This window comes from Ipomoea triloba, chromosome 10 (genome assembly GCF_003576645.1).
Source record: "Ipomoea triloba cultivar NCNSP0323 chromosome 10, ASM357664v1".
Taxonomy (NCBI): Eukaryota; Viridiplantae; Streptophyta; class Magnoliopsida; order Solanales; family Convolvulaceae; genus Ipomoea; species Ipomoea triloba.
Genome location: NC_044925.1, coordinates 18,975,414 through 18,988,088, shown reverse-complemented (window position 1 = coordinate 18,988,088; position 12,675 = coordinate 18,975,414). Strand labels below are relative to the sequence as shown.

The 12,675-nt window shown below is 36.9% G+C and overlaps 1 protein-coding gene across 2 annotated transcripts; it reads left to right on the top strand.

The window, feature by feature from the left end:
- Window positions 1-1,659: 1,659 nt before the first annotated feature.
- LOC116032828 (3-oxoacyl-[acyl-carrier-protein] reductase 4-like) lies at window positions 1,660-8,733 on the top strand. Of its 2 annotated transcripts, XM_031275550.1 has the most exons (12): window positions 1,660-1,871; window positions 2,547-2,874; window positions 2,981-3,123; window positions 4,263-4,316; window positions 6,528-6,608; window positions 6,704-6,749; window positions 6,881-6,975; window positions 7,103-7,135; window positions 7,345-7,479; window positions 7,656-7,749; window positions 8,129-8,211; window positions 8,338-8,733. In XM_031275550.1, the coding sequence occupies exons 2-12, from the start codon at window positions 2,709-2,711 to the stop codon at window positions 8,368-8,370; spliced, it is 963 nt and encodes a 320-aa protein (XP_031131410.1). In that variant the 5' UTR covers window positions 1,660-1,871; window positions 2,547-2,708; the 3' UTR covers window positions 8,371-8,733. The 2 variants fall into 2 exon arrangements, with proteins under 2 accessions (XP_031131410.1, XP_031131411.1); XM_031275551.1 differs by lacking the exon at window positions 1,660-1,871 and having other exon boundaries at window positions 2,505-2,874.
- Window positions 8,734-12,675: the final 3,942 nt, after the last annotated feature.

The window sequence follows — 12,675 nt, the reverse complement described above, 5'->3', positions numbered from 1 at the left end:
AATAGTGGTTCATCTCTTTACAGACTGTTCCATATTATTAGTTCTAGTTATACAAATATTCAATAACTAAATTGAAGCAATTTTGAACGGGTGACAGTAAGTAGACCCTAAAATATGGAAATGAGGAGATACCAATTTTCTTTAAAAAAAAAAAGAAAAAAGGGAAAAAAAAAGAGACAATAAGGTGACCCTAAAAGCGCCCAGATTCCCGCCTGAACCACCAGTCGTTTCCCCCCGGTGATACTACCCCAACTTGCAGAACAGAGGACACCAGCAGAACCGACACCCCCCTCAACCTTATACCAAAATCCCCGGAAAACCCCGGTAGAATCACACCTAGAAATATAAAGTAGAGGAATGGCACTTACCACGGTTTGCCCCTCTACGCGCCGCCCGCCGCCTGGCTGATACCCTAGAACCCACTCTGGCCGGTTGCTGGTCGTAACCTTCGCAGACCATCGAAATAGGAGTGCGGCGGAAAGGCCGTCGCTTGAATGACCAAGCATGCGCGGAGTAGCTAACCGCACTGGCCGACCCCAAGGCCGCGACGGAATCGCCCTGTCGGACCCCCACCTCTTCGTACGCCGACCACCATTCGACCTAGCCATGACTCGTCAGCAGTCGGAGGAACCTCAGGAGAGAGACAAGGATAGCAGTGTGCAAGCCGGATCACCGCCACAGTTTGGAGCCAATTATCACAAAAAAGGGGGAAAAAAAAAGAAAAAAAGGGGGGCCCATAACCTCACGCTGCATTGCCACAGAACTCTATATTAACAATTACACAAAACTCTAGGTTCACAATTTCAGAACTCTATATTCACACTTTCAAAAATCTATATTCACAATTTATAACTCTATATTCAATAGTATAACACAATTTTTGAATCTATATAACAAATTTGTGAATATAGAGTTCAAAAACTGTGAATATTGAGTAATGTAATTTTGTATATTAAGATTTAAAATTTTTATAACAAAGAAAAAAAGATTTAAAATTGTGAACATAGAGTTAATTGTGAACATGGACTTGGGGTCCATAGCATAATTTGCCCTTTGTGACTGGCTGGGGTATGGGGTTAAAATCGTCAAAACAGGCTTAGCGCGTCGGGCCGACTCGTTCCACCCCCTACTTAGGTAGGGGGTGGGTTTCGAAAATTGAAGCCCGCTAAAGAGCGGGCTTTTTTGGCGCACCCTGCTTAAGCCCGCGGACTTGGCGGGCGAGTTTTAAAGACTTTTGAATTCGATTGTATGTTCATTGATTTTTTTTTTTTTATGTATGGTATATTCTATTTTTGTGGCAATCAATATTTATTTTTTTAAAATTATTTTGGTAATGCAGTAATTTATTTATGATTTATAAAAATATATTTTGTAAGAAAATTATAAATAATATATTAATGAAAGTTATGAAATGTTTGTATGTGTGTATTCAATTTAGAGTTTTAATGAGTTTTGTAAACTTTTTAATATAAAAAAGATTTTAAAAGTCTATAAATGTCTGTCCTATAGATATTTATAAACTCTTACAAAATTAATGAAAATTTAAAAGATTTTAGGAAAGTCTTCAAAATTCTACAAAAATATTTAAAATTAAGAACTTTAAAAGTTTTTGGAAGTTGATTGAATACACCCCAAGAGAACCTAGAGAATATCATTATTTCTCCGCCTCCGCCACACCCCCAATCCCCATCGACCTGCGCCATCAGTCCCTCCCCCCTGCGCTCATCGGCAGACGGCCATCGCCACCCCCAGCAGGTAGCAGGCAGCAGTCCGCCACCGGAAACCAGCCAGGCGGCCACCGCCCACGGCTCTCCAACGGACCACCGCGATTCCAGTCAGCAGCGAGCAGCTCTCCATTCTCCGGTCAACAGGTATCTAAATTTATTTTTATTTTCTATGTATTTTCTATATATATATATATAGCCTGCGTATGGATTGTATTTGTATATATAAAGCAAAATGCAGTCTATGTAGTGTGTACTGACGTTAGTGACGTACCGTGTAGTGTGTGTGTATTTGGATTGTATCATTGTATATAGAGTATATGGATTGTAATTTGCAGTGAAGAAGTAATGTATAAGCATTAAATTATTAATGTATATTATATACTGTGTAGTCTGTGTGTGCCCTGTGCTTATTATGCATATATATATATATATATATATATATATATATATATATAATCCTGAACTATGTGCCCAAGTGAGAAAGTCTGTAAGATCTGATGGATGAGAAATCAAGTAAATAATGAGATGAATCATTTTCATAAATATTATAAACTTTTAAAATGAGCGGATCATTTTCATAAATATTATAAAATTTTGTTTATTTCAACGTTATATATATATTTCTTTATTTATTTATTTAAAAAGAAATGTATAAGTATTAATGTGTATTATATATTATATATATTTTATATTGATTTATTATTTGCAGCGAAAAAGTAATAAAAATGGAACCCAATCAAAATGCTAACAACTCAAAATATATTATCATTGGCATTATTTTGGTAAAGTATTCCACTAAAATTCAACCCGGGCTGCTAGGTGTTCTTCTCCATTTCTTCTCTCTCCGCTTCTCCCCAACCGGCGAGCTTTGGCCGGAAACCACAACCATCCATCGGAGAACAATTGACACTGAGTTGCGCTCCTTACGCTTATCCCTCAATTGCTTCTTCAGTTATATAGCTGGCGACTCTACCCCGATTTATGGCTACAATCGCCATTAACTCCGTCGCTGCCCGCAACATCACCAAAATCTCCGCCTCTGCCCGCCATCAACTTTCCCTTCTACGCCTCTCTTACACCCCCTTCCAATTACCTCCTCTTTCGTTGCAATGCCGCTGGTCCTCTTCCTCTTCTCCTCCCATCTCAGGTATTATTACAACAATTATTAGTCATATATCTCATTGCTCGACGTATGTGCTCAACATTCATACGCACATGTATATGTATGTGTGCAACAATGCATACTGAATTAGGTGTGAGAGCTCAGGTGGCTGCTACAGAGCAAGCAGGAACCAGTGCTACCGCGAAAGTTGAAACTCCAGTTGTCATTGTGACTGGTGCTTCTCGTGGAATTGGGAAGGCAATTGCTTTGGCTTTGGGAAAGGCTGGTTGCAAGGTCAGACTCTATAGTCGTACTACTGTTTTCTTTATTTTTTTTTCTGGGATATACTCATAATAGTAAGAATTTAATTCATAAAAAAGGTAGAATTACTATTGGATATGGGAGCTTCTGTTTTTCCCCCAAATAATACATTAATAATTTAGCTTGGAAGTACTTGGTAAAGTGTATGAACCAAATGCACACTGTTGCAGTTTATTTTCTTCAGTTCTTGCAGTGTTGTTAAGGTGTAATTTGTTGTTTAAATGATTAAATATGCCCTGGACGATGAGACGTTAAATTTTGCTATTATATTAGAATAGGAGATACAATTTTTTTGTTTTCAGTTTCAAAGAATCAATCCGCAAAAGTTTTATTTCCAAGGCCTTTTAGTAATTTTTTGTCCGTTTGGTGATGAATAGTAATATATATGGAAGCTGTGAAGAGAATAAAGAGGTGTATTATATTCATATGCAGAACTGTACAGACATCCTATATTTATACAAGTATTGAGCTAATCCTATTCCTACTAAGAATAGGTCTAGGGTTTTGACACACAATAACCTGAAGTAGAGCGTCTGTCAAATGGACAGCCTGTCCAATCTGCATCAAAATACCCAACAATCTGAGTGTGTCCTCTTATCTTCGTATAGTAACGTTGCCCTAGTGCCTTTTTGATATACCTTAGAACTCGAACAACAGCATCCCAATGAGTATCACATGGGCTCTCAAGAAACTGACTTAATACACTGACTGCAAAGGAGATATTTGGTCATGTGATTGTGAGCTAGTTCAACTTCCCAATTCATCTCCTGTATCTCTCCTAGTCAAATAAGGCCTTTTAGTAGTTGTTTTGTCCATTTGGTGATCAATAATAATATATATGGAAGTTGTGAAGGAATATAGAGGTGTATTGTATTCATATGGAAAACTGTACAAAGATCTTATATTTATACAAGTATTGAGCCATTCCTACTAAGAATAGGTCTAGGGTTTCCAACAGAAGCCATGAACTTTTCAATAACATCCTGAAAGTTGTTAACGCCCTTTTTATATCTTTGCTTTCAAACTGATCAGTTTTTAACTAATGATTATGCTGTTTGACATTCTTTCATATTTGAAATGTGTTGTAATATGTAACCTGGCCATTCTTTCAGGTTTTGGTGAACTATGCTAGATCTTCCAAGGAGGCAGAAGAAGTTTCCAAAGAGGTGAGGATTAAATTTTCATGATATAATGTAATGGTATTCTATGAGATTACCTTGTTGAGAATTGAGAGAAAGAAACCCTATCAACGGTTCCCTAAATAATATTATTACCTGATCTAAAATACAACTTAATGTTGTTGAATACTTGGGTACTTCAGCTTTCAATCCTTGAATTATTTAGTGAAGTTTAAGATATGGCAACCTGTTTTCAGCATGTTTATTTTTAGTTAATTGATTATTTATTTTTTGATAATCATGCTTCTAAAACACCCAAAACTTAAAAGCTATCTAATAACTAATTGGGTCTTGAGGTCAAATATTTGCTATTCATATTAACTATACTGTTTCTTGTCATGCTTCTGTAAATACTGAAGAATTGCATATTTGTGACTGATACATGCTGGGGCCATGATTTTTAGGAAGTCTTATTTTATTATATTACATAGTTTCGATATTAATAAATTACTAAATAGTTATTTAGAAACTAATAAATAGTTATTTAGAAATTACTAAATAGTTATTTAACTTATTACTCTTAGCCTTCAAATTAGTTTAGGTAGATTAATTATTTAGAAACTACCAAATAATTATTCTTAGTTTAGGAACCTTTGTAATCAACCCTATAAAAGGTTCTCTTATTTGTATTAAGAGAACAAGCAGAAATTTAATCCCAAAAAGGGTCTAAGGGAGTTTTCGGTCTCAAGCAAACCCAGTGTTTTTTTCTCTTTCTTTTCCAACTATTATTCTCTATTCATTTCTCCATAGGTTTTCTTGCCCGTGACGTGAGAAAATAACATTGGTTCCGTTGCCGGCGTCAGGGCATCACTCAGTCAGAGTTTGAAGCTCTCACAGAAATAGCAACTGTGTTGAAACACTTGACAAAGTTTTACGCAGACTTGCCGATGACCTAAAGGACTGGCGTCCGCCGATTTTCTCCGAAATTCAGCAATCAGAGGATGATGCTACTTCACTTGAATCGTCAACAATCATTGTTGACCACCCACATGTGGAGATAGCGCCGATGCAAGCCAGCATTTCAGCCGATCAGCCTCATGTTGTGATTCAACACAAATGGCTGCTAACTCTTCTGAAATTGAGGTTGTGCCCTTTCAAAAAACTGTCCTATGCGTGGGAAGGTTTTTTCACCACTCTCCAACCCCATCTCATTTAAGGGTTGTGTCATATGGTATTGGTCAGTCTTCATCTTTGGTGTCTTCCTCATCATCCAATGTTTCTGTTCCAACTAACTCCTTCAAAGGATGTCCAAGTTTGGGGTCTTCACTCCTCCATTGATCTGTAGAATGCCACTTGAGGCTTTTCCATTTGCACTTCTTTTGGGGAGGCCATTTGATCGTGGGAGGTGTTGGCTACGTGCTGCACAAGGTTATCAAACTTGAGGTCCAAGAGGGGAGTAATGATACATGCTGGGGCCATGATTTTTAGGAAGTCTTATTTTATTATATTACATAGTTTAGATATTAATAAATTACTAAATAGTTATTTAGAAACTAATAAATAGTTATTTACAAATTACTAAATAGTTAATTAACTTATTACTCTTAGTCTTCGAATTAGTTTAGGTAGATAAATTATTTAGAAACTACCAAATAATTATTCTTAGTTTAGGAACCTTTGTAATTAACCCTATAAAAGGTTCTCTTATTTGGAATAAGAGAACAGGCAGAAATTTAATCTCAAAAAGGGTCTAAGGGAGTTTTCGGTCTCAAGCAAACCTTGTGTTTTCTTCTCTTTCTTTTCCAACTATTATTCTCTATTCATTTTTCCATAGGTTTTCTTGCCTGTGGCTTGAGAACATATGTTACATAACAGTGACCTCCTAACTTTATATTTTTCCTTCAGTTGAAAGGTAGGATGATCTCAAGTCTGTGTATGAATGCTATTGCTCTTGTATATGAATTATTATTCAATTGCCATGCTGTTGATGCACTTCTCAGTTAGCACACATTTTATTTTATTTTTTCTATACATAGAAGCTTCATGTAGCAAAAGGAAGAAAATAGACTGCTTTTGATGATGCTATCTTAATTAATGAAAGAACTACAAAGCATCTTATAGAAAAGTTTCTATCCGTATTCCTGTTTGGTTCTAGGCTGTGTGACACTTATAATCCTCATGGATTAAGTTGTTTATTATCTTTACCCAAAGCACAAACTTATACTCTTCAGTTTGACTTTACAAAATTTCATTTTGTAGATTGAAGCAAGTGGTGGCCAAGCTTTTGCTTTTGGGTGTGATGTTTCAAAAGAAGATGACGTAGAGTCAATGATTAAGACTGTAAGACACTAATGTCTTCGTGACATTAACTTGGATCTTATTCTAGTTATAGTTATGGCCTGACCTGTTGCATTTTCTGTCTGTTATATTTGCAGGTAATTGATCGATGGGGAACAGTTGATATATTGATAAATAATGCTGGTTTGAATAGTTGCTCTATATTTCTCTTTCCTTGATACATGATTGGGGGTTTGAGCATTTGAACTCCATGACCTTTAAGTCTACAGTCTACTAGGGCGCACCTTATTATGAGTTCTCTTTTGGAATTGCAGGAATCACCCGTGATGGTTTGTTGATGAGAATGAAGAAGTCTCAATGGCAGGAAGTTATTGATTTGAACCTGACTGGGGTTTTTCTCTGTACACAGGTCTCAGTAGTTAGCCTAGGAAATTCTTTTCTACAATTCCTTGTTTTTCCTTTGTCGTACTCTGAACCTGCTTTTTTTGGGATTAAATTCTTGACTTACCATGTTAAATTTCTTATTCTTGACACAGGCGGCAGCTAAAATTATGATTAAGAAGAAAAAGGTAACCTTTTTGGACATTTTTAAAGAAGTGATGATTTATGTAAAGGTGTTATTTGTGTGATCTACTGCACGCTTATTAACCAGATCTACTGGTAACAGTATGGGTTAATGAGATGAATTAATGGAGGAGAATTTTATATGAAAAGCATTATTTTACTAAAATCCGGCCAATTTGATGTGTCTACTTAGAATGCTACTTGGATGTTGTAGGGAAGAATCATTAACATAGCTTCTGTTGTTGGCTTGGTTGGGAATGCTGGCCAAGCCAATTACAGTGCTGCAAAAGCAGGAGTCATTGGCTTAACCAAGAGTGTAGCAAAAGAATATGCCAGCAGGAATATAACTGTAAGAATCATTTATTTGCTTTGTTCTGTTCCATGACTTATCTTTGGACCTTTTATTTACAAATAGGCACAAAGATGGTGCAAGCACTCAGCAACATCTTATGATTGACTGTTGTTTGTACTAACTTATTCTATGGTTAGTGTTAAACTTAATCTGAAAGATTTTGGTTTCAACAGGTTAATGCTGTGGCTCCTGGATTTATTGCATCTGATATGACAGCCATGCTTGGTGAAGACATTGAAAAGAAAATTCTTGGCACTATTCCCTTAGGTCAGAATGGATACCCTGGACTTTTCATACTTATCAAAAGAAGAGAGAGGGAGAGAGAGAAAAGATACCATAGATTATTATTGGACTTGACATGGCAGCATGTTCCTGAGTTCTTGCTTCCTAAAATAAAAGTTTGCTTTCTTTGACAGTGAGGTGCAGACATGAGAATAAGTTATGTAAACAGAGTTTTTATGAATCAATATGTCAAAAAAGAAAGAAAGAAAGTATGTTTGAGGAAGGTTGCTAGTATATAAAGCTACCTTTTATAGTCAGACTTCTTTATATAAGAAGTTTAAAGGAATTTAAAAGATACTGGTCCTCAAACAATTGAATATTGAGTTAATCTTGCCAGACTCACTTATTTTAGCTGTAATTGTAGGACGATATGGTCAACCGGAAGAAGTGGCTGGGCTAGTGGAATTTCTGGCAATCAATCCAGCAGCCAGTTATATTACTGGTCAGGTACTGGAGTTTTATTTACTTTTTACTCTTTAGGCTGTTTACTCTAAATTTCCCTTTTTACTTCTTATTATCTGCCTACTCTTTCTGGTTAAATTCATTTATTGATCGACTACCCTCCCATTACAGGTGTTCACTATTGATGGTGGGATGGTAATGTGAATTTATGCAGTGCAAGCATTTTTCTGCATTAAGCTTTGAAGTAGGAGAGTTTGGTATGTGTAATATAGATAGAGATAACCTCGGAAGAAAGGGAAATAGGTTTAATGAGTCAGGTTGATGTCGAAATCTTCCCAATGTTATAGTGATCTTATGGTGTTTCTTTTTAGTTTAGTTCCTAGGCGAACACCGTAATAAACTTCTCTGTTATGTGCTCCGTCATGGACTCATGGGCAAGAAAACAAAGAATAATAGCCAACATGAAAAGAAGAAAATACTGGGTTTGTTGAGACCCAAAACTCCCTTATATCCTGTTTGGAATTGAATTTTTGTTTGTTCTATTATTCCAAATAATATTTCATTTTATAGGGTTGATTACAAATGTTCCTAAACTAAGAATAATTATTTGGTAGTTTCTAAATAATTAATCTACCTAAACTAATTTGAAGGCTAAGATTAATAAGGTAAATAACTATTTACTAATTTCTAAATAATTATTTAGTAGTTTCTTAATATCTAAATTATGTACTGTAAATATTAAATAGTAATAAAATAAGAATTTCTCAGCATGTATCATTACTAGGGGTGTGCATTCGGTTAACCGAACCGTTTTAACCGAAATTTTAAAACCTTCAACCGTTAACCGAACCGAAGTATGTGTTACCGAATTAATCGAACCGAAATTTTTTTCGGTTAATCGGTCGGTTAACCGATTAACCGAACTTTTTTAACCTAAAATATAAAATTCTAAAAATAACACCTAAAATAATAAATCCAATTAAAATAAAATACAAATCATCCATAACTTCAAATATTCAAACATCCATAACTTCAAATCTTCAATCTAATTAGTATTTAGTATGTATATTTAATTATTTATCTATATATATAAAAATTTGGTTAACCGACCTTTCGAACCGAATTAACCGTTAACCGAAATTTCAAGATTCCTTTAACCATTAACCGAACCGAATTTCGGTCGGTTAACCAAAAAATTTCGGTAAATTGCACACCCCTAATCATTACACTACTCTTGGATATCAAAAGCTTACCCGCAAATGGCCTCACCAAAAGAATTGCAAATGGGAAAGCTACAACTACAGGTGACATTCTAAGGATCAATTGATGAGCCAATAGTGGTAAGGACCCTAATCCTGGACATCCTTTGAATGAGTTAGTTGGAAGCATCATGTCGGATGATGAGTGAGACTCCAAAGATGAAGATTGACCTATAATATATGCATGCTGAAAAAATCGCTAAGCACTCCTCGGACGATAGGGGAGCGCTTAGGACGCCTAGGCATGGATTAATCGGTGCCTAGACGCCTTTGTAATTTTTTTTTAAAAATTTGTTTAAGTATTTTTAATATTTTAAAGACTAATAATTATAAATTATATAATACTTTAATAGTTAATACTAAAATATTAAATATTAACCTAAAAATATCTAAGGTTGGTATAATTTAGGATTATTTTGCTCAAAACGATGTTGTTTTGAGTGAAATAACCCATTAAAAAAAAAAGAATAATAGTTAATCAGGTGACTAGGCGGCCTAATCGGCGCTAAGGAAGCCTAGGCGATCAACGCCTAAGCGGTCCAGTCGTCCAGACCATTTAAGGGCACAACCTCAATTTTTACAAAATCAACAGTCTTCTCTGTCGAATCAACACCATGTGGGTGATCAACATTTGCATAGCTCCTATCATGGGCAAGAAAACCCTTAGATTCCTTTGTGGGGAACGGAACCTATGACCTCTTACTTGGGAGGGTCACAGCTATGCCGCTTGACTACAAGACCTTTGGTTATTTAGTAGTTTCTTAATATCTAAACTATGCAATGTAATAGTAATAAAATAAGACTTCCTCAGCATGTATCATTACATTACTCTTGGACATCAGACAAGTTTGACCATAGGTGGGTTTGCTACCTTGGTTCAATTGGGATCTCCCTTGGTACCCCCCGTTATGATTCCAACCGTCTCCTTGCTTCCATCCTTGATTGTTGCCACTACCACCATAAGCATTGAAGCCACTACCCCTTTGATAATCTACCGCCTCTACTTGCTCACAAGCGGAGGGAGAAGTGCAAATGTTGGTGTCATGGGGTCGTCCACAAATATTGCAATACAATGCAAGTGCCATACACGGCTTCGACTTAGCTTCCAATTTTTCCACCATGGCTTGGAGTTTCTTGATCTCATGATTCATGACCTCAACTTTTGCATCACCTACTACATTGTTTTAGCTCATACATGCCGGCGCGGGTATCCCTCTTGTTATACCAAAATGAGGTATTGGATGAGATCTTCTCTATCAACTCCTCTGCGTCGGATGGGGACGAAGATACGAAGGCACCATGAGATGAGGAGTCAAATAACATTTTCCCTCGTCCGTAAGACCCCGGTAAAATGAACTTATTACGTCCCACGGGTGTAGCAAGTCCGGTGGACATTGCTTCTTCAAGGTTTTGAATCTCCTCCACACTTCCCCTACGCTTTCAAGCGGGCTTTGCTTGAACTCTTGAACTTGTTTGTGAACTTTCATAGTCGTGGTTAGCGGGAAGAACTCGTTCATGAATTCCTTGTGGAGTTGGGGTCATGAGCAAAAGTGGTTCGTCTTGGCTAACGAGCCACCTTGATGCTTCTCTGATGACGGAGAAGGGAAACAACTTTAACCGGATCACTTCATCACTCACAGCCTCTTGTTTGAACATCCCACATGCCCGGATGAACCTTGTGGTATGGACATGTGAGTCATCCAAAGACAAGCCACTAAAAGGGCTATTTTGCACCAAGTTGAGTACAGATGGATGAATGTGGAAGTTTAGATTCTCCAAGGGTGGCACGTAGATTGAATTGTGCTTGCTAAAGTCGGGTGTCATGTAGTCGGCAGTGGATCTCCCCCTTTGATCATTAGGGGCATCAAAGAACTCCTCCACCCAGATGGGTTTCGAGTGTCCTACATTCTCCATTTGAGGCTCTTCTTCAATAGTTGGTTCAAGAGGGATTTAGACGCCCCCTTGAACTCTCTCATCAGGTGGGTGGTTTTGGATGTGGGGTGGTGTTTGAGGCAGGATCCCCTTCCACGGGATCCTCTCCTATTGGCACTTTTGGAAGCCATCTCTTCTTGGTGGTGTGGGTTCCTCCTCGTGGTACGGTTTATCTCAAGATTGAGAGGGAGTAGGCCTTGGTTGCCTCTAGCCCTCGTTTGCATTCACCTAAAACAAAGTTGAAAGAAAGCAAAGTTGCCTAGTAGTTTCTTAGGGAGGTAAGTAGCAAGTAAAAAATAAAAACAAGTGAAATGGAGTCAAAATATGCAAATATTCCATAAAGCAAAAACAAGTCAATATCTACCATTTGCCCTCCCCGGCAACGACGCCATTTTGGTTTACTTGCGGTTTGTGTGCGGTTGAATCAAAAGTGATTAGGGTTACCCTCGGGTTTTGTTAGTCTCTAGGGAGGAAAAATTGAAAGTATTGGCTAGCTCTTAGTTTATGGAATACAAAGCATATTCCTCATTCGCCATGTCACGAACCAATCAAAGAATTAAAGAATCAATGTTGTAGTGTCAAAGAATAAACGGAATGAGGTTTAAAAATCAATTAAAGAAACTAGGAAATGAATTGCTAGTGGACTTGATGCATCATAGTGTGTCTAAGGTCTAGGAGATTTGCATTGCTTGATTGACTATTCTCGGGAGGTTTTGCCAAACACCATTCACCAATAGGTCTACTAGGCTCTCCCTAGATTTAGAGTACTTTTAGGTAACCAAAGAGCTTAGGGGCATTTCCACAATGTTGATTGGAGCTACAACAATCCTAGCAATATCTTGCCTAGGTTTGATGCCTTAGATCATTCAATGAGATGGTCACCCTCATAGAAAACCATACAATTCACCAACAATTGACAAGAATAGATCATCCAATCAAAGCAATCACAAACTCCAAATTGGAATTGAAGATCTACACTAGCATCATGTCTCACTTCACAATATAATTCAAATCCTAAAAGAGAATTTACCTACTCATCTTGTAAGTTGAAATCACAACTAATCTAGATTGCACAAATTAAAGATAGCAAATGAAATCAAATTGAAAAGCAAATCAAAATAGAGATTAGGATTTACCTAAGAACAAGCAATTGAAATTCAAACAAATGTCTTCAAGGTGATCTTCCACACAATCTTCTCTCTACAATTTAGGAGTGTTCTAAGAGTGTGATCTACAACTACTCAAATGTCTAAAGTCTAGAGAGAGAATAAAAAACTAGATACTAAAACTAGATATTCAACTTGATTGATCCCCCCCC

Bases quoted from the DNA above. Each gene is read 5' to 3' on its own strand.
- LOC116032828 (XM_031275550.1), top strand. From the start codon at position 2,709: ATGGCTACAATCGCCATTAACTCCGTCGCTGCCCGCAACATCACCAAA. The intron at 4,317-6,527 runs GTGAGGATTAAA...TTCATTTTGTAG, and splicing joins CAGAAGAAGTTTCCAAAGAG to ATTGAAGCAAGTGGTGGCCA. The intron at 6,750-6,880 runs GTTTGAATAGTT...TTGGAATTGCAG, and splicing joins TATATTGATAAATAATGCTG to GAATCACCCGTGATGGTTTG.